Raw genomic sequence first — 21,629 nt, forward strand, 5'->3', positions numbered from 1 at the left:
CTCTATCATTCTCTATGGCCACAGACACTTTTATACAGACATGTTCACATGCCCACACTCAAAATGCTTGATCAAAAACTAGGTTTGTTTAGGCTTTTTTCTATGGGTGTGAGATGGAATCCCTCACTCCATTAGAATGGTGTCGTAGTAATGTCATCTGTAGACGTGCCCCAGGAGCAGACAGGTAGCCACCTCAGGGGTTCTCATCTGTCATGTGACAGCACTAACCTGTCAATCATCTCTATAGAAGTGCATAGGCTGCACTGCTGTCCACTCTAAGTGTGTGTGTCTATGTGTGAATGGGAAAAGACAGGTATAGGCGTGTGGGAGTGTTTTGTTGTTGAGAGGATGATACAGGCCATGACCCACATAAACACTCACATAAGCACCACACCCAGACTGACTCAATTATAGATGACGCCATCCATTTCGGGCCGTTTTATTATAAGATTGAAACTCCTGTGTGTGTGCTCTTCATAAACTACTGCTTATGTATGTCAACACCATAGTACCCTCCAAGCTCGTCATCAAGCTCGAGACCCTGGGTCTCGACCCCGCCCTGTGCAACTGGGTACTGGACTTCCTGGCGGGCCGCCCCCAGGTGGTGAGGGTAGGCAACAACATCTCCACCCCGCTGATCCTCAACACTGGGGCCCCACAAGGGTACGTTCTGAGCCCTCTCCTGTACTCCCTGTTCACCCACGACTGCGTGGCCACGCACGCCTCCAACTCAATCATCAAGTTTGCAGACGACACAACAGTGGTAGGCTTGATTACCAACAACGACGAGATGGCCTACAGGGAGGAGGTGAGGGCCCTCGGAGTGTGGTGTCAGGAAATTAACCTCACACTCAACGTCAACAAAACAGCTTCTATCTCAAGGCCATCAGACTGTTAAACAGCCACCACTAACATTGAGTGGCTGCTGCCAACACACTGACACTGACTCAACTCCAGCCACTTTAATAATGGGAATTGATGGGAAATTATGTAAAATATATCACTAGCCACTTTAAACAATGATACCTAATATAATGTTACATACCATACATTATTCATCTCATATGTATACGTATATACTGTACTCCATATCATCTACTGCATCCTTATGTAATACATGTATCACTAGCCACTTTAACTATGCCACTTTGTTTACATACTCATCTCATATGTATATACTGTACTCAATACCATCTACTGTATCTTGCCTATGCTGCTCTGTACCATCACTCATTCATATATCTTTATGTACATATTCTTTATCCCCTTACACTGTGTATAAGACAGTAGTTTTGGAATGGTTAGTTTGATTACTTGTTGGTTATTACTGCATTGTCGGAACTAGAAGCACAAGCATTTCGCTACACTCGCATTAACATCTGCTAACCATGTGTATGTGACAAATAAAATTTGATTTGATTTGAGGTAAAGTAAGATATCAATAGCAGATCTGATTTGGAGACATCACTTTCAACTGTGTATTTTGGAGACACCATAGATGTATTGAAAACAGCACTGCCCTCTACAGGAGAATAGCAAATGAACAGTGAATGAAATCAGAAATCTCTAAGCATTTTTTCCATCACAAAGATTAATGATACAAGTTTGTCATAAAAGACATGTCTACAAAAGATTAGATACGGTGCATAGTTGTTGCAATATCGAACGTCAATATTTCAAAATCATGAAGCAAGTCACTTTTCTACTTGGTCTCCGAGCCACACATACTATTCATTAAGTTAAAACCTTCACAAGTGTTCCCATGTAGTCAACACAAAACCTCCTACAGTTTTTTCCTCTTGGTTACAAACAATACATGCACATGATGAATATCCAAAAATAATGCAGTTCCTCCTTTCAAATAAACCCCAACAAGACTTGTTTGGTAACAAGCATAAAAACAAAAATAAACTTTCCACACAAATATTTTCAAGTGGTCTGCAACCTTTCACCAAACAGGGAGAATATAGGTGACACCAATAGTGTATTTATTGACAAAGTGTAAATGTGGCCTGTGTCTTGTGGACTGCCTGGTCTTTGGTTCAGACAGCCCGCCTGTCATAGATGTGGGAAGATGTCCGGTGGTTGGGGTGCTGCGATATTTTTGCAGACGGGTGGGGGGGACGGGGGGCAGAATTTATATGGGTCTTCTAATACAATACTAGTAAAGGCCCAGTGCACTTTCATTTTCAGGTGTGTGCTGCAGCACCCTGAGCACCCCTACTTCCCACAGCTATGCCTCCTGTAGTCATCAACATAGACTCCCTTAATCCTGAATGAGGGCAGAGGAAGATTCTGTTTAATACCGGAAAGAACCGGTCAGAGCTAGTCAGAACCTGTCAGAGGTTCTTGCAGCAGGTCCTACGTTCCTCCTGGACTTCGCTAGCCGTTCCAGTAGCACTGGACAGGGTCACGGCACTGATTGACCCGCGGGTCACCTCTCGACTGGCCACCTTCTTGTGGATGGCTGGGGGTAACAGAAATGTTCACGTCATGAACACACACATCACATAAAAGGTGCACACAGAAGAATAATAGAGATTCACATGACATGCTGTTGTCCAACGTTTTGTATACAAAAGCATGAAGCACAAGAGCAACATAATAAGAACCTGTGAGAACTTCCAGGAAAGCAGCTTCAACGTTGGTCGAATCCAGAGCTGACGTCTCCATAAACAAGAGGCCCTTCCATTCTGCATGAGACCGATTACCTTATTGAGCATATTCTCACATACATCATACTCAATCGTGCCATGAAGAACCAACCATAGAATTACTTGTCATTGGTGCAAAGCTGGTCATTTTTTCACATTACTGTCAGAAATGTATATGCTATACTATGAAAAAACAATATGAAAAATGTTGCAATATTCTGTCACTTTAGAACTGTCATTGACTGCATATTCCACACTTGTCTAACTGGTAACTAAGTAACTGGTAACTGATAAATACCTGGCAATTAGTAAGTAACTATTAAGTTAACTGCTAACTAACTGCTGACTGGTAACTGGTAAGTAAAGTAGTAGATAACTGGTAACTAATCTCTCATGTTCAGATTCTGCACTTAACCAAATTACCCAAGATTTCTGTTCTGGGTTAACAAAGATTAACTGAAACTACTGTAACTAGTAAGTAACTGCTAACTAAGTAAATTATCACCTGCAAATTCCTTGGCCTCCACGGTGGGCACGGTCCTCAGGGTCTCCAGGTCACTCTTGTTGCCAACCAGCATGACCAGGATGTGAGGGTCAGCGTGATCGTACAGCTCCTTCAGCCAACGTTCCACACTCTCATAGGTTAGGTGCTTGGTGATGTCATACACCAGCATAGCACCCACCGCCCCTCTGTAGTACCTGGAAACACACACACACAGAGAGAGAGGATCAGACGAGTCGAGACGGAGAAATATGTTCACTTGGTGGGTGGGTGTGTTTGCAAATATCTGTGTGTATCTATTCATACTGAGGTGATTGGCTCTGTGGATCTCTGTATTCCTGTGTGTGTGTGTGTGTGTGTGTGTGTGTGTGTGTGTGTGTGTGTGTGTGTGTGTGTGTGTGTGTGTGTGTGTGTGTGTGTGTGTGTGTGTGTGTGTGTGTGTGTGTGTGTGTGTGTGTGTGTGTGTGTGTGTGTGTGCCCACGCTGAGGTGATGGCTCTGTATCTCTCCAGCCCTGCCGTGTCCCAGATCTGAGCCTTGATGGTGAAGGTATCCAGCTGAACAGTGCGAGTGCTGAACTCCACTCCGATGGTCGTGCGGCTGTCATGGTTAAACTCATTCTTGGTGAAGCGTGACAGCAGGTTGCTCTTCCCAACACCAGACTCACCAATCAGAACCACTAAAGGATGACAGACATATTATCAAGTGTAATATATCAATACTGCATTTCTCAATGGTGAAAAGAATCATGACTTAGGTGCAATGTTAGATGTTTCAGGTATAACTGTAGCACAGGAGGCTGCTGAGGGGAGGACGGCTCATAGCAATGGCTGGAATGGAGCAAATGGAATGGCATCAGACACATAGAAACTATGTGTTGGATATATTTGATACCATTCCACCTATGCCGCTTTAGCCTTTACCAGTTAAGGTTCCAACCTCCTGTACCATATGGAGGTAGCATGACTCTCTGCTACATAAAACAGAATAAGGAACTGTTACTTCTCTCAACCCCACTTCACCCTGCTCAAGCATCATTCTGACACATCACGTGTACCCACTACCCTACCTAACATCACCAGACTTGGTGTCAAAGAGGTGCATGTCTAGCCCCGAGTGGAAACTTCTATGAGAATACAGTAATTACTCTTCACACTGTTAAACCTTATTCTCCACAAGTGCATATTGGTGGTAAGGTGACAAAAATCTATTACAAATACAAATAAGCCACAGTAGTCAATATAACCCTCTTTTAGGTCAAAGGTCACATTGGTTCTCTGCCATGCCCAGGAAGCTACTTCCTGCTTTCCTTGTCACCTCTCTTCCCTAAAAATATTAAACAACACCAAAGATCAAACTGTTCTCACACTCTAACCTTTGCCACCCTAAGCTAAGCCCAAGGGCTTTGTGCACAAACCAGAGAATGGGGGATTTTTTTCATTATAGAATCAGATTCTTTGACTAACAAAACACTCACCTTTGAAGACAAAGTTGTAGCTTTCGTCACCCATACTGTGCCTGTGTTGAGCCCTGGCAGGATCCTCCACCTGTTTCAGTCAATATCCTAGGGCTGTTACTGCATTAGATCCCAGGACAGGGAGGACAGAACAAGAGAAAAAGAGAGAACAGCAGACAAGATACTCTCTTCTCTCCCAAGGAGCCAGGGTGGAAAAACAGCTAAAATGAATGAGAGAAAATGTTAGGGCTAACACTCCTCTTCCTTTATCTGTAGATAGGGGCAGTTCGTTTGTGGTTAGACGATCCCTGCTACTGCCGATCCCTCTGTGGCTCAGCTGACACATGGGAGAGGCAGAGGGGGAGGGAGGAAAGGTAAGAGCAGGTGTAACAGGTAGAACCACTAGCATTAACAGCCAGTCATCACAAGAGAATAGACTCTACCCTCTTCATCTAGTCTGCCTACCTCGTCTGACAGGTGCGTCTTCAGTGTATGGCAGTGAGCCAGTGCTACGGCAAATAGGATTACATTTCCCTTAGACAACACTGATCTAAGATCACTTGTGGGTTCCCCCTCAGGTTAGCATTTGTGGAAGATAAATGACAGTATTATATCAAGGAGCCTCCAGGCTACCAGGTAAATGTATTATTAAACTGTGAACGTGACAAAAATGTTTCACTAATTCCAGAATAAGTCATCTAAAAGGTGGCCATTCATTCCAATGGAACCACTTTAGAATAAAAAATTTAAAAGTTCCCTTTCCCATAATTTGAGGCGATAAAAAAATTACAGTAAATATTGTAGACATTTCAATTTAGCAATGCCATTAAGATACCAAACTTTTAGGTAATGCAGACAAAATATTGAGCGGACTACTGAATAGAACTTGAATAATTCAGGGTTTGGTTCAATTCAGAAAGTAAGCAAATTCCATTTCCACATTTTCCTAATGGAAAAGCATTGGAATTTCAGTGTACTTCATGAATTGCCTGGAATTCAAATGGAAGAGACCCCAGCCCTGGTATAATTCTATTTCTCCTATAAGTCAGGATGGACACACTTAGAGGGTTCTTATTGACCAACTTTGTTTTATTTTGTAGTACAGTACTGTTAAAGGTTAGTTCCAACATGTTGAACTGGGTGATAGATTTAAGCTGAGGTCAACAGACAAAGCACAGCTATAGAAGCTACTGCCAAGGTTACCATAACGCTGAGATTCTCAGAAAAGCAAAAAGCTAGAACTTCACTGCCACACCATACCAAAAATGGAAAGCATTTTTTTTTCATTATATTTTATTCATACATTTTCCAGGAAGATTTTTTTTTAATGAGACAAAACAGATTCTATATGTACTACTTACACATCAAATTAAAATACATAATGAATCAGAATAAAATGAAAAGGAAATCTGTCTGTCTTGTCTTTGTGTCTTCTTCCCCAGAACTCCATTCTGTCTTTTTAATAACCATTATGACAGTTCTCAATCTTGTGACACACCGGTGTGTGAAGTCAATCTAGACCACCAATGGCAGACTCATTTGATTTGACTAGCCAGGGTTTGATCAATTCGATCCATTTGATAAGCGTGGTTGGTGTTAAATGTTTTGTTGAATGTTTTGTTGAAGACAAAGAAAGCACTGCAATCCTACCTTCAGGGAAGAACTCACAGCTGAGTGGAGATAGAGATATCCTATCTGGAATGACTATTTGTTTTATTTCAGGGAAGTGTGGGGGTTCTTTTAGCAATAAATAGAAAGGGTTTCGGGCAGGCTTAACTGATATCCGTGTGAGATTGACAAAGTTCTGTTTTGTGATTCTCTTCCTCCGGTCTTCATATACCTTACCCTGCAATCAGGGGCTTAGTCAAAGGGGTGGAAGGTTAAACACATTGCAGCTAGAAATGCAACATATAGACAGGAAACAAATCCCTGGAATGCTTTATGAAGTTTCATAAACGGCTCTATGCCAATGCATTTCTATCTGCCGCACTACGAACCCTCCACCCCATTGAATAAACCAGAGGTAGGCAACCCTGTTCCTGGAGTGCCGCAGGTACTGCAGGATTTTATCCCAACTAGGCACCACACCTGACCAACTGAGCTAATTGATCAGTTCAGTGATTTCCTAACCTCAACACACCTGGTCATCCATGTCAGTTAAATCAAAAACATGAAGTGCCTACAGCCCTCCAGGACCAGGGTGGTCTACCCCTGGAATAAACACAGCTTTATTAAAGAGGAAGAGGGATTAGTAATTCTGGTAGAGTAAAGAAATTCTGTTTTGGAGAGGGTTTTGAGGGAGGTAAATCTGTGCCGTTCTCGCTCACCCCCCTCCCTTCACCAGGCACCCCTCTGTTGAGGAAATGGTCTGGTCTGGTCAGTCTGGTCCTGCTGAGCAGAGCTTTATGGACGAGGCTAAAACCAGGGGATAGGGGAGCCATGGTTAGGGAATGATCTGACAGGAGACTGCGGTGGATGTTTAGAATGGTACATGTCCTGACCGGATTTCGTCTGTGTCTTTTTTGGATGGTTTATTTCTTCTCTCTTGGTTCTCTGTAGACAATGTATATGCGTGTGCATTCCTCTTGCTGCAGAGGTGGATAGTATGTATGCATGTGTCTGTATCGATGTGACTGAGTGAGTGTCTTTATGAGGGCTGTGAGCCCAGCAGTCTCTCAATGGCAGCGTTGACATCTCCTCCGGTAGCGATCAGGGCCTGCAGGTTGGCCTCTCGGTTGATGAAGCCCATAGCGCCCAGCTGCTCCAGCTGCTGCTGGAACTGCACCTCTGGGGTCTGGCTCTGTAGGGGGACCAGACAAAAATCTCTCAATCAAATGTATTTATAAAGCAATTTTTACATAAGCCGATGTCACCAAGTGCTGTACAGAAACCCAGCCTAAACCCCCAAACAGCAAGCAATGCAGATGTAGAAGCACAGTGGCTAGTAAAAACTCCCTATTACAGCCGGAACCTAGGAAGAAACCTAGAGAGGAACCAGGCTCTGAGGGGTGGCCAGTCCTCTTCTGGCTCTCCTGGGTGGAGATTATAACAGTACATGGCCAAGATGTTCAAATGCTCATAGATGACCAACAGGGTCATATAATAATAATCACAGTGGTTGTAGAGGGTGCAACAGGTCAGCACCTCGGGAGTAAATGTCAATGTTAGTTGGCTTGTCATAGCCGATCATTCAGAGTTAGAGACAGCAGGTGCGGTAGAGGGTCCAAAACAGCAGTCAACCAGTACAATCACAGTAAAACAGAACGAGGGAAGACAGGTAGGTGTGTGTGTGTGGTACGTACCGAGGAATTCCCTCCTGCAAACATTTGGAGCATCTGCTGCATCATCAGTTGCTGGGCTGGGTTTTCCCCAGCACTCGGCGAAGAGGCAGGGTTCTCTGGAGCCACACCCCCTCCCGTGGACAGGGGAGTTGTGGGTATTCCACCTGGTAATCCACCCACTAGTCCACCTGGTAGACCTCCAGGGAGACCTCCTGGCAGTCCACCTGGTGCCAAACTGGGAGAGACCAAGGGGTTAGGGGGAGATTGCGTAACAGAGCATCTACTACTCAAACAACTCTTTATTTCCCATTTTAACACTTTCTCCAGGTTGTGTGGCTGGAGTGTGTGTGTGTGTGTCATTGTTTTCCATAAGCGCTGGCTGTCGGCCAAACAACCAGTTAGACTCATTTTCAACTGGCTACATTTTAATTTAAAAGTTTAAATTTGCTAGTTCGTCGAGCCATCTCCCACTGGAATGAACAATGTGCATCTTCTAGCGATTTGTTGAAAGGATAGGTGCCTGTCAGTTCAGTCACAAAGAGAGTGATGACAGGGTAACGCAGCATAGAGGAAGAGGCAAAGCGGGGTTTCACTCCCACCAGAATTAATCCAAAATAAGCCCAATGCTTTTCTATGGGCTTATTTTGGACACAAGCTTGTCGTCTGTCAACGGAACGACTCCAATTGTTAGGGCCAGAGACATGAGCATCTCGTCATTATATGCAGATCTCTGGTTGCTGTCTAATTTTATACATGGAGGGAGAGAGAGTGCATCGTGCTTGTGAACTTGCACGTCGCATGTAATGTACGTGGTAATGGAGTCGAAAGCCCTGACTTAGCCTAACTATTGTTTTCTGACACATGTGGAGTCAGCCAAGTGGAGTGCATAGTTGATTGACAACTGAACAGCAAGTGTTGACTCGTTTATGAAAGGTGTCGAACTGACTGAATAAAGTCGATCTCCTATATCTCTTTGCCATTCATAAATGCGGCAGATGGTTATATGTCCATGGTGTCACATCGGAACAAGTAAACCAAAGGATTTCCTAGGTTTTGGGCCCTAAGGGAATCCTGGTATTAAAACGGAATTCAACAAAATATTTTTTTGTTTGTTGTTGACCTTCAGTAGGGAATCAAACAAATGTATTAAAATGTATTAATTTGGCCAAGTTTACCACAAGACACACAACGGATCAGTGTTTCATATTTCCTGCAACTTTCCTGGAGAGGCAACGAGAACTCCCCGTTTGTGTATGTGCGGCGCATGGTTCACCACTGCGTAGCCGTTAGCGATGATGCTAATAAACACAGGCTTCTGGTAGATGGAAAGGCTTTCCCCAAAACCTTTTCAAGTACATCTTAACTACAATGTAGCCTGTGCATACCTGGCAGAATGCTATCATGATTACTTTCATCAATGTAATGGGTATTTGTTACGCAAACTCTACGATCAAGTGTGCTACAAAGACATAGCTAAACAGCCTCACGTTAGGTGCAAACTGGAATTTTAGGGTAATTACAGCCAAAAATCTAAATTTCTCAGATTTTTCCCCAGACCTCAAATGTAGTCTCCTGATGTGGTTTAAGCATTGTTGTGCACTTACAACATCCAATTTGGCTTGTTTCTCTATTTAAAAAAAGTTTGATTTTGAGAGTGAAAACATGAGGGAAAAAATTAAACCGTGAAATCATTTCCCCAGAAAACGTGGGCTACTAACTTCAGTTCTGCTTTAATACATCATTTGAAGAACAATCATTGTGGTAATTCAAATCTTGCAGTAAAACTGTAAATAAGACTTTAATCTCAAGAGTTAAAAGGCTTGATGTTCCCTCTTTGACAATATCCCAAAACAACTACCAAGACACTGAATTCGTTCATTTTCAGTCATTTAAATTGTAAGGTCATGTCTTTCCACACAGTACCATAACTTATGTTTCCAATCTGGGCGGTATTTAAGTATTGAATCATTTAGCTGTGTATTTCAGAAGCAGTTAAGACACCAAATAGACCTCTTTGGGCAAAAAGGAGCTGGGGGTGACTGGCTGGGCTGGGGGGGGGGTGACTGGCTGGCTACTCTATGTACTTGTGGAGAACACTGGTGTGTGTGTCAGTGTGTACCTTGGCATGAGTCCCGGTGCCTCTGTCTGCAGTGTCTGTAGGCCCTGTTGTATCTGGAGGAGAGCCTGCATGGCCCGGGGGTTGGTCATCACAGAAAGAGCCTCTGGGTTCTGCATCTAAACAACAACATCAGTCAATCAAACTAACATTCTAAAACAATCCCCAAATCTTCTGTTTAGGGTCCATCCAGTCTCAAGCAATCCAATCAGGTCTTTGGGACAAGTTCAACCATCTCTCAGTTTGAGGCAAATACGGCTGTGTGTGTGTGTACCTGCTGCAGGAAGACGGGCAGCTGGCTCCTGAACTGTTCCTGCAGCTGGGGGTTTCCAGCCAACAGAGGGTTATTCATCAACACCTGGGGGAGACACAGAATGTGAGAAAGACAGAGAGCAGGGGGGGGGGGATAAAGAAAAACAGGAGAGAGAGAAACAGAAGGTCAGGGTCATGTCGTTCACCAGCTGCTTTCCCAGTGTTCACCCTCTTCCTCACATCGGTCTGTCTATCGAAATGGAGATAACTAGCGGTAAAGCACTGCCAGCTGGATCGGTTCTAGACACCTAGCGGTAAAGCACTGCCAGCTGGATCGGTTCTAGACACCTAGCGGTAAAGCACTGCCAGCTGGATCTGTTCTAGACACCTAGCGGTAAAGCACTGCCAGCTGGATCTGTTCTAGACACCTAGCGGTAAATCACTGCCAGCTGGATCTGTTCTAGACACCTAGCGGTAAAGCACTGCCAGCTGGATCTGTTCTAGACACCTAGCGGTAAAGCACTGCCAGCTGGATCTGTTCTAGACACCTAGCGGTAAAGCACTGCCAGCTGGATCGGTTCTAGACACCTAGCGGTAAAGCACTGCCAGCTGGATCTGTTCTAGACACCTAGCGGTAAAGCACTGCCAGCTGGATCTGTTCTAGACACCTAGCGGTAAAGCACTGCCAGCTGGATCTGTTCTAGACACCTAGCGGTAAAGCACTGCCAGCTGGATCTGTTCTAGACACCTAGCGGTAAACACCTAGCACTGCCAGCTGGATCTGTTCTAGACACCTAGCGGTAAAGCACTGCCAGCTGGATCTGTTCTAGACACCTAGCGGTAAAGCACTGCCAGCTGGATCTGTTCTAGACACCTAGCGGTAAAGCACTGCCAGCTGGATCGGTTCTAGACACCTAGCGGTAAAGCACGGCCAGCTGGATCTGTTCTAGACACCTAACGGTAAAGCACTGCCAGCTGGATCTGTTCTAGACACCTAGCGGTAAAGCACTGCCAGCTGGATCTGTTCTAGACACCTAGCGGTAAAGCACTGCCAGCTGGATCTGTTCTAGACACCTAGCGGTAAAGCACGGCCAGCTGGATCGGTTCTAGACACCTAGCGGTAAAGCACGGCCAGCTGGATCTGTTCTAGACACCTAGCGGTAAAGCACTGCCAGCTGGATCTGTTCTAGACACCTAGCGGTAAAGCACTGCCAGCTGGATCTGTTCTAGACACCTAGCGGTAAATCACTGCAAGCTGGATCTGTTCTAGACACCTAGCAGTAAAGCACTGCCAGCTGGATCTGTTCTAGACACCTAGCGGTAAAGCACTGCCAGCTGGATCTGTTCTAGACACCTAGCGGTAAAGCACTGCCAGCTGGATCTGTTCTAGACACCTAGCGGTAAAGCACTGCCAGCTGGATCTGTTCTAGACACCTAGCGGTAAAGCACTGCCAGCTGGATCGGTTCTAGACACCTAGCGGTAAAGCACGGCCAGCTGGATCGGTTCTAGACACCTAGCGGTAAAGCACTGCCAGCTGGATCTGTTCTAGACACCTAGCGGTAAAGCACTGCCAGCTGGATCGGTTCTAGACACCTAGCGGTAAAGCACTGCCAGCTGGATCTGTTCTAGACACCTAGCGGTAAAGCACTGCCAGCTGGATCGGTTCTAGACACCTAGCGGTAAAGCACTGCCAGCTGGATCTGTTCTAGACACCTAGCGGTAAAGCACTGCCAGCTGGATCGGTTCTAGACACCTAGCGGTAAAGCACTGCCAGCTGGATCTGTTCTAGACACCTAGCGGTAAAGCACTGCCAGCTGGATCGGTTCTAGACACCTAGCGGTAAAGCACTGCCAGCTGGATCGGTTCTAGACACCTAGCGGTAAAGCACTGCCAGCTGGATCGGTTCTAGACACCTAGCGGTAAAGCACGGCCAGCTGGATCTGTTCTAGACACCTAGCGGTAAATCACTGCCAGCTGGATCTGTTCTAGACACCTAGCGGTAAAGCACTGCCAGCTGGATCTGTTCTAGACACCTAGCGGTAAAGCACTGCCAGCTGGATCTGTTCTAGACACCTAGCGGTAAAGCACTGCCAGCTGGATCGGTTCTAGACACCTAGCGGTAAAGCACGGCCAGCTGGATCTGTTCTAGACACCTAGCGGTAAAGCACTGCCAGCTGGATCTGTTCTAGACACCTAGCGGTAAAGCACTGCCAGCTGGATCTGTTCTAGACACCTAGCGGTAAATCACTGCAAGCTGGATCTGTTCTAGACACCTAGCGGTAAAGCACTGCCAGCTGGATCTGTTCTAGACACCTAGCGGTGGAAGCACTGCCAGCTGGATCTGTTCTAGACACCTAGCGGTAAAGCACTGCCAGCTGGATCTGTTCTAGACACCTAGCGGTAAAGCACTGCCAGCTGGATCTGTTCTAGACACCTAGCGGTAAAGCACTGCCAGCTGGATCGGTTCTAGACACCTAGCGGTAAAGCACGGCCAGCTGGATCTGTTCTAGACACCTAGCGGTAAATCACTGCCAGCTGGATCTGTTCTAGACACCTAGCGGTAAAGCACTGCCAGCTGGATCTGTTCTAGACACCTAGCGGTAAAGCACTGCCAGCTGGATCTGTTCTAGACACCTAGCGGTAAAGCACTGCCAGCTGGATCGGTTCTAGACACCTAGCGGTAAAGCACTGCCAGCTGGATCTGTTCTAGACACCTAGCGGTAAAGCACTGCCAGCTGGATCTGTTCTAGACACCTAGCGGTAAAGCACTGCCAGCTGGATCTGTTCTAGACACCTAGCGGTAAATCACTGCCAGCTGGATCTGTTCTAGACACCTAGCGGTAAAGCACTGCCAGCTGGATCTGTTCTAGACACCTAGCGGTAAAGCACTGCCAGCTGGATCTGTTCTAGACACCTAGCGGTAAAGCACTGCCAGCTGGATCTGTTCTAGACACCTAGCGGTAAAGCACTGCCAGCTGGATCTGTTCTAGACACCTAGCGGTAAAGCACTGCCAGCTGGATCTGTTCTAGACACCTAGCGGTAAAGCACTGCCAGCTGGATCGGTTCTAGACACCTAGCGGTAAAGCACTGCCAGCTGGATCTGTTCTAGACACCTAGCGGTAAAGCACTGCCAGCTGGATCGGTTCTAGACACCTAGCGGTAAAGCACTGCCAGCTGGATCTGTTCTAGATAACTAGCGGTTAAGCACTGCCAGCTGGATCGGTTCTAGACACCTAGCGGTAAAGCACTGCAAGCTGGATCGGTTCTAGACACCTAGCGGTAAAGCACTGCCAGCTGGATCGGTTCTAGACACCTAGCGGTAAAGCACTGCCAGCTGGATCGGTTCTAGACACCTAGCGGTAAAGCACTGCAAGCTGGATCGGTTCTAGACACCTAGCGGTAAAGCACTGCCAGCTGGATCGGTTCTAGACACCTAGCGGTAAAGCACTGCCAGCTGGATCTGTTCTAGACACCTAGCGGTAAAGCACTGCAAGCTGGATCGGTTCTAGACACCTAGCGGTAAAGCACTGCCAGCTGGATCGGTTCTAGACACCTAGCGGTAAAGCACTGCCAGCTGGATCGGTTCTAGACACCTAGCGGTAAAGCACTGCCAGCTGGATCGGTTCTAGACACCTAGCGGTAAAGCACTGCCAGCTGGATCTGTTCTAGACACCTAGCGGTAAAGCACTGCCAGCTGGATCGGTTCTAGACACCTAGCGGTAAAGCACTGCCAGCTGGATCGGTTCCGTACAGCTTCCCAAGGACTACTACTCTGAGCAGGGCTGCTGATTTAGGATCACCCCTCGTTATCTTATTCATTATGGTCTAGAACAGGGATTGGAAACTTTGATGTGAATGGGGGCCATAAAATTTGAACTCAACATGAAGGCCTCAGTGGCCCAAATTCATACCCACACATACAGCCCTAGCCTTTTGAGTGCCCTAAGTTATATTTCGTTGCCCTCCTTAACAGGAGAAAAAAAAAAGTTTCAGATTTCATTTCCTGCAATTCTACACATTTTGCCACGGGGGGCGGAGAGAAGATTTAGCAATTTTATGACACATTCTCTGTAATTCCACTAATTTTGCCATGGGGCAAAGAAAAATGGAGTTTTACAGCTAATTTACTGCAATTCTACTAATTTAGCAATAGGGTGGAGAGAAATGTTTGTAGTTTTGAATATGATATCAGCATGAGACTGACTAACAAATTCAATGGGGGGCCCCCCGGCCGGTAATTTGACCATGATTGCAAGTGTAGATAGCTGGCTAGACTAATTTACAAATCTAAAATGATTTAGCTGACATTGGTATTTGAGTGACTGTCGGTGACTGAGATAACAAGAGAACAACTGCTGATGCACAACCAAATTTCAATATTGCACCTTGTGTATTCTACCATTCTAATGCTCAACAATAAGTTGAGACCCCGACAGAGTTCGGGGGGAGCCCGTTGCTCATCCCTGGTCTAAAATGCTAAACTGATCCTAGATCATCACTCCCACGCTTTGTGAATAAAGGCCCAGATCTGCTTTATTGTTCTCATTACAAACAACCCATTCCCACTGATTCCTATAGATCCCCCTGCGTTCAGATTGGTCTCGTCCCAAATGGCACCCTATTCACTTTATAATGCACTACTTTTGACAAGCGCCCTGTAGTGCACCATAAAGCAAATAGGGTGCCATTTGAGACACATCAATGACTTCCAGATCCATGCTAATCCCCAGGGCCCACTACTCTGCTGCTACAGACCTGGGAGGCCATGTCTGGGTTCTGGGCCAGAGACTGCATGATACTGCGCATGTAGGGAGCAGACAGCATGTTCTGCATCAGCTGGGGGTTCTCCGAGATCTGCTGCATCAGACTCTGCATGCCCGGACTGCTGAACATGCCTGGGACACACACACAGAGGGAGGGAGGTTGATGGTGCGTGGGTGTAGGTGTGTGCGTATGCATACTTTTACAACCCCCCGCTTGATATATGTATGGGTATTACTAATTTATATGCATGTATTTAGGAATTCACATCCACATGATATTGCAGAAGCTCTCCTGAATGGTATTCTCTTAAGCAGGAAGTCTATGTATTCTCGTACCGTTACCCAGACTGGCAGAGTTGACACCCAGAGGGTTGGACACATTGGGGGTGGTGCTGTCAGTGGCAGAGGAGCCTGTGGTGCCCGTGCCCCCTCCACCCTCAGAGGGGTTAGTTGAACCCCAGGGGTTGGGCAGGGGCTCCCGGTTCTCTGTCCTCGATGGCTGCACCCCCCCGTCAGAGTTGCCCCCCAGGGCTGAGAAAGGGTTGTTTCCAAACTGGGAGAGAGATAAGTCATTAACAACCTGTTTTAATACCGGTTTCTGTTCAGCACTCTCCATGGGATAGCTGAGAGTTAGTTTATGAGACTAACATAGCTCCATGAGTGAATCCTTACTCCCACTTATGCCGAATTTGTACTTCGTCAGCAATGATGTCAATTGATGAATATTTCCCTTAAGTGGAAGTTAGGATTCCCCTTAAACTCTCCATCTAACTAAAAAAGTGATTGGAACTAGCGAGACCAAGAGGAATAACTTCAGTTAGTGCCATAATGGGTACCTGGTCTCGTGCGGCGCTGAACATGGGCTCCTGGATGTCTGTGTACATCCTGCGCAGGGCATTGTAGCCTCCGGGGATGCTCTCCAGGTTGCTAAGCGCCCGGTCCTGGTTACGCATCATTTCCTGCATCATGGCAGGGTTCCTGGCCAGCTCCATGGTCTGAGGAGAAGGGAACAGGAAGGGGTTTTAAGGATTTGTGATGTTATGAAAGAGGACAATATTGATAGCTAGACTAGGTTCTGGGGTATAGGGACTGAAGGCCAGGGTGTTTCATCTGTGTTCGAGAAACCACCCCTAAAAATATTTCTTTATACAACTTAGAATGCAGCTAAACAAAGATCAGCCACTCAAAGCAGTCGACTTCCCACAGTTCAAAAATAATGATAGCAAAAACAGCACCTGCCACATGTCCCTACACCTTACTAACCAAGGCCAACTTCTGTGTACACCCCAGCCAATCCCAAGCTGTCTGTGACACAGTAAACTCTGGCCAAACCCCCTTACCTGTCTCATAAGCTCTGGGTTGTTGAGCATGTGGGAGATCTCGGGGTTGCGCTCCATCAGCTGCTGCATCTGGGGGTTGGCCACGATCATCTGCCTCATCAGATCTGGGTTGGACATCATGTTCTGCACCAGGGGGTTCTCCATGATCTGGGACAGCATCTCCGGATTGGACATCAGCTGGCTCTGCATCTGCTGCTGCAGCTCCATGAAGTTAGCGGAGCCCATGCCCATGCTGCTCAGGCTGGACAAGCCACCGAACCCGGCTAGGAGGGAGAGGGGTATGATCAGGAAGCGGTGATGATAATGATGATTGTTGTCTTTCTGTATAAACTGTTGGGTGTGAGTGAGGGGGTGGATAGATAAGTGTGTGTATTTAGCCTAGTAAACTCACTCAGTATGTTGGGGGTCTGTGGGGGTGCCGACGCAGGGCCTCCAGTGGACCCTACAGTAGAAGGGTGGGCTGCAGAACTGGGGCCAGAGGAGTTGCCACTACTGCTGCCCACCTGGGTGGTGACAGAGGAAGAGGAACTAGCACCATCTCCTGCCCTGGAGGGACAATGCATTGATCAGTTATGTTTAAATATTCACATCAACTTGGTATCTGCCTACAAATCTTTCATTGAAATACATGCAGGCCAGTTGTTGTGCAAACACATCAGCTCACACACACATGGAATCAGCCCATATATTGTATATGTAAATGGATTCACTGTGCTTATAACCGTATAGCTTCCCTCGCTATCCCTGTTTGTACCACGGCTCCAACAAGTGATACTCTTGTTTGGAAACCCACATAACCGCCCGCTTCAATACGTACTAACCAATTGCGCAAGTGGAGACACTTCAAGCTGTGGAGTAAGTAAACATATGGCCTGAGTCCACTACATAGAGTTTGGACATGACTCCAAGGGTTTTTCTGAAGTTTTAAAAACTATTTTCTACATTGTACAGTAACAGTGAAGCCATTAACACTATGAAATAACATATGGAATCATGTAGTAACCAAAAAAGCAGCCACCCTTTGCCTTGACAGCGTTGCACACTCTTGGTATTCTCTCAACCAGCTTCATGAGATGGTCACCTGGAATGTATTTAAAATAACAGCTGTGCGACAGTGCGATAGCTGTGCGACAGTCCATATTTACTTTAAGACATGAAGGTCAGTCAATAAAGAACATTTCAAGAACTGTGGAAGTTTCAAGTGCAGTCACAAAAACCACCAAGCACTATGATGAATCTGACTTCCATGAGGACCACCACAGGAAAGGAAGACCCAGAGTTACCTGTTCAGAGGAGAGGACTTCACGGTAAAATTGCTGCAAAGAAACCACTACTAAAGGACACCAATAAGAAGAAGAGACTTGCATGGGCCAAGAAACACGAGCAATAGACAGACTGGCGGAAATCTGTCCTTTGGTCTGATGAGTCCAAATTTGAGATCTTTGGCTCCAACCGCCGTGTCTTTGTGAGACGCAGAGTTGGCGTGGTTCCCACCGTGAAGCATAGTGGAGGAGGTGTGATTGTGTGGGGGTGCTTTGCTGGTGACACTGTCGGATTTATTTAGAATTCAAGGCACACTTAACAAGCATGGCTACCACAGCATTCTGCAGTGTTACACCATTCCACCTGATTTGCGCTTAGCGGGACTATCATTTGTTTTCAACAGAACAATGACACACCTCCAGGCTGTGTAAGGGCTATTTGACCAAGAAGGAGAGTGATGGAGTGCTGCATCAGATTACCTGGACTCCACAATCACACGACCTCAACCCATTTGCAATGTTTTGGGATGAGCTGGACCGCAGAGTGAAGGAAAAGCAGCCAACAAGTGCTCAGCATATGTGGGAATTCCTTCAAGACTGTTGGAAAAGCATTCCAGGTGAAGCTGGTTGAGTGAATGCCAAGAGCGTACAAAGCGGTCATCAAGGCAAAGGGTGTCTATTTGAAGAAACTCCAATATAAAATATATTTTGATTTGTTTAACACTTCTTTGGTTACTACATGATTCCATGTGTGTTATTTCATATCTTTGAGGTCTTAACTAGTATTATACAATGTAGAAAATATTAAAAATAAAGAAATGAATGAATGAGTAGGTGTACAAACTTTTGACTGATACTGTATAGCTTATTCACTTCTTCAAAATGTTATCAAGCAATTCCTATTCCTGCCACTGACATATCCTACGGAAACACACAATGTTCATGCTGCTTTGAGAAGTTGCACCATCTTACTTGTGTGCTGTCTTTATGACTAGATGGACTGTCAGGCCATCCTTGATGCCGTGCTGGTTGAGAGAGTCCCCGTCTTTCAGTATCTTCCCTGCAAAGATCAGAACCAACTGATCCTGCTTGGCTTTGAACCTCCGTGAGATCTCCTCTTTAAACTGGAGAGAGAGAGGTCATTGTTTGTTTATTTCACTTATTTATTATCTATTTCACTTGCTTTGGTAATGTAAACATACGTTTCCCATGTCAATGAAGTCCCTTAAAATGAGAGAGACAGAAAGATATGGATGGACAGCAAGAGAAAGAGGCAGAAGAAAAGGGAGAAATCGAGTAAAGAAACAATTAGCGCTACTGAGCAGATTTGAATTCTAAAGCCTTGTTTCTGAGTAAATCCTCATTGCTTAACCTATTATAGGAATCCTACTACCTGATCACAAATACCATCTCATTCTTGGTGTTGTGCTTTTCACAATGGAAGAAGCTTAATATTAAAATAACTGAATCCAACTGTGAAACAGCAAGCATACACATTCCTCTGAATACAAGACTACACTGTGATTCAACACCTGGCCCCAGTCTACAACTAACTACAAAAATACTACACATATGAGAAGCACATTAATCAGGATAAGATGTAGGCTATTTAGCTTTTCAGGGTAACAACCAGGACTGGAGGGACAGGAAGAAGTGGCATTTGCTGACAGATTCATGACAAAACAACTTAAAGTGAAACATGGGACCAGTGTATCATTCATTGGGAGAGGAGATTCACATGAACAACAATCTACAGTCCAGTAACTGACATTCAGAACAATGAGGTGCGGTTACATTCTGAAGAAGAATACTGTTTCTAGACGACCTACTTAAGAAGCGCAAATGTCCTGGAGAAACAGCTAAGATTAAGAAACTAGCTAGCTAGCATACTGGTTAGCACGTAGTCAACAAAATTAGCCCAACGTTAGCTAGTTAGCAATTTACCTAATGTTAGCTACTTACCTAGAAGCTGATTAGATGTTTTTGTTGCAATGACTAACATACAGAAGTCACGCGACACATTTTACTGACTGTGTAATCAGGGAATTCCTTACTAGCAAGCCGGTTAGATAAATTCGCTAATTAGGGAACATATACTGTTCAACTGTTTTCAATACGGAGCGATGAATAGTTGTGAGCCGTATTAACTAGCTAGCTATAGAACAACGCGTGTGAATAGCTTGTCAAGTCAATAGCTAGTTTTAAATATCACTAAACTTGCCGATTCTGAAATTTTAGTACGCTAGCTAGCTAGCTCGCAACATGCTCACACACACAAGCTAATTAAGCAAGGCAAGTGGGCAGGGGCATGATGATGTAGCATAGCAGCAAGTTGCCGCTCGCTAGCCAGCTATTACTGGTTCACAAAATAAACGAACCTGAGTCACAGAGGCATCTTCCGAGATGGCGATTTCCTCCTTGTCTTTGGGGGTTTTGACTGTGACCTTGATAATAGTTCCCTCCAAACCAACAGTTGTATCATTGTTGTTATTAACAGGATCTGCGCCGCCGTTGTCCGCCATCTTTACTCCTCCGATGGAATCGTTCAGATTTGGCGTCCACTTCCGGATCAATATGGGTAATTACTTCCTATCAAGAAAAGTTTACTCATATCAATGATCTATTGAAGGCCCGCGTCACGTCTATTTCTTTGTGCACAAGCACTGTTCATTGCACACTGTTCACACCCTGAGATAACAATTAGCAGGTTTAAAGCTTATTTCCTACAATTCTACACATTTGTAAAGCTAATTTTCTATAAATGTTGCCATGTCTAATGTGTAGTCGTGCTATTTGAGTGACTCGAACATTGCAAAACCTATGGGCTAAAAAACGTTAGCTGACGTGCCAGTTGATTTGGACATTTTTGACCAGTTATAAATAGCGCTCTTAAGTGCCGCGTTCACGTGCTAGTCGGCACTAGGAAACTGACATTTCTGACTTGCTAACTGGTTGTAGTTAAACAAAAGCCGGGTTTAAAGAATAAGCAATTCGAAAATGTCAAAGTTTCCTTGTTTTGACGAGTACAGGCTTGGGAATTTTTTTTCCATGGAGGGCCACATTAGAGTATATTCTTGCGATCGCGGGCCAGAATCATATTGCAGTATTATACATCTGTGTTGACAGATATATTTACATTTTACATTTAAGTCATTTAGCAGACGCTCTTATCCAGAGCGACTTACAAATTGGTGCATTCACCTTATGACATCCAGTGGAACAGTCACTTTACGATAGTGCATCTAAATCTTAAAGGGGGGGATACTTATCCTATCCTAGGTATTCCTTAAAGAGGTGGGGTTTCAGGTGTCTCCGGAAGGTGGTGATTGACTCCGCTGTCCTGGCGTCGTGAGGGAGTTTGTTCCACCATTGGGGGGCCAGAGCAGCGAACAGTTTTGACTGGGCTGAGCGGGAGCTGTACTTCCTCAGTGGTAGGGAGGCGAGCAGGCCAGAGGTGGATGAACGCAGTGCCCTTGTTTGGGTGTAGGGCCTGATCAGAGCCTGGAGGTACTGAGGTGCCATTCCCCTCACAGCTCCGTAGGCAAGCACCATGGTCTTGTAGCGGATGCGAGCTTCAACTAGAAGCCAGTGGAGAGAACGGAGGAGCGATATGATATGCTACTTATTTTACTTTTTTTTTTAAAAACATGCACAGAAATTAACCACATCAATGTTCTCCTTTTGGTAGGTATTTTCATTATTAAATATGCAATGAACTTACATGGAGGGAAAAGTACACGGACAGAATTCTTGTTAACTGGTTCGCACAAAAACCCAAGAAAGACTAATGAAATATATATACACAGCCTCAGTTTCACAGGTCATGAAATTGTCAACCATCACTTTTATCTCTATAAGGTTATCACTACCCACCCACCGCCTTGTATAATGAAGCAGACAGAAACACGTCCTTATCTGCATCTGTGGTGTCTGCATCCTCTGGCCATCTGTCCCGTGCCTATATGCTAACACTGATTGTAAGATTGTGTGAAATGAAATGGC

General features: G+C 45.4%; 2 protein-coding genes across 3 annotated transcripts; both read right to left on the reverse strand.

The window, feature by feature from the left end:
• Nucleotides 1-1,924: 1,924 nt before the first annotated feature.
• Nucleotides 1,925-4,959, reverse strand: LOC124012731 (ras-related protein Rab-25-like). 2 transcript variants are annotated; one of them, XM_046326640.1, is made up of 5 exons: nt 4,633-4,959; nt 3,639-3,834; nt 3,160-3,353; nt 2,613-2,711; nt 1,925-2,467 (listed from the first exon to the last, which is right to left on the reverse strand). In XM_046326640.1, the coding sequence occupies exons 1-5, from the start codon at nt 4,664-4,666 to the stop codon at nt 2,340-2,342; spliced, it is 651 nt and encodes a 216-aa protein (XP_046182596.1). In that variant the 5' UTR covers nt 4,667-4,959; the 3' UTR covers nt 1,925-2,339. The 2 variants fall into 2 exon arrangements, with proteins under 2 accessions (XP_046182596.1, XP_046182597.1); XM_046326641.1 differs by having other exon boundaries at nt 2,613-2,693; nt 4,633-4,955.
• A 720-nt stretch (nt 4,960-5,679) lies between these two features.
• On the reverse strand, nt 5,680-20,351 carry LOC124012647 (ubiquilin-4-like). The gene is made up of 11 exons (XM_046326497.1): nt 20,006-20,351; nt 18,600-18,751; nt 16,757-16,911; nt 16,366-16,628; nt 15,862-16,020; nt 15,362-15,578; nt 15,018-15,157; nt 10,283-10,366; nt 10,012-10,127; nt 7,914-8,127; nt 5,680-7,411 (listed from the first exon to the last, which is right to left on the reverse strand). The coding sequence occupies exons 1-11, from the start codon at nt 20,147-20,149 to the stop codon at nt 7,259-7,261; spliced, it is 1,797 nt and encodes a 598-aa protein (XP_046182453.1). The 5' UTR covers nt 20,150-20,351; the 3' UTR covers nt 5,680-7,258.
• Between the last annotated feature and the right edge of the window lie 1,278 nt (nt 20,352-21,629).

The sequence above is a fragment of the Oncorhynchus gorbuscha genome, linkage group LG24 (assembly GCF_021184085.1).
Source record: "Oncorhynchus gorbuscha isolate QuinsamMale2020 ecotype Even-year linkage group LG24, OgorEven_v1.0, whole genome shotgun sequence".
NCBI lineage: Eukaryota > Metazoa > Chordata > Actinopteri > Salmoniformes > Salmonidae > Oncorhynchus > Oncorhynchus gorbuscha.

Coding starts and splice junctions, on each gene's coding strand:
- LOC124012731 (XM_046326640.1), bottom strand. CDS start 4,666: ATGGGTGACGAAAGCTACAACTTTGTCTTCAAAG. Junction 3,835..4,632: donor CTACAACTTTGTCTTCAAAG/GTGAGTGTTTTG, acceptor GTCATCCTTTAG/TGGTTCTGATTGGTGAGTCT. Junction 3,354..3,638: donor TACAGAGCCATCACCTCAGC/GTGGGCACACAC, acceptor GTGTGTTTCCAG/GTACTACAGAGGGGCGGTGG.
- LOC124012647 (XM_046326497.1), bottom strand. CDS start 20,149: ATGGCGGACAACGGCGGCGCAGATCCTGTTAATAACAACAATGATACA. Junction 18,752..20,005: donor AAGATGCCTCTGTGACTCAG/GTTCGTTTATTT, acceptor CTCTCTCTCCAG/TTTAAAGAGGAGATCTCACG. Junction 7,412..7,913: donor TTGCAGGAGGGAATTCCTCG/GTACGTACCACA, acceptor GTCCCCCTACAG/AGCCAGACCCCAGAGGTGCA.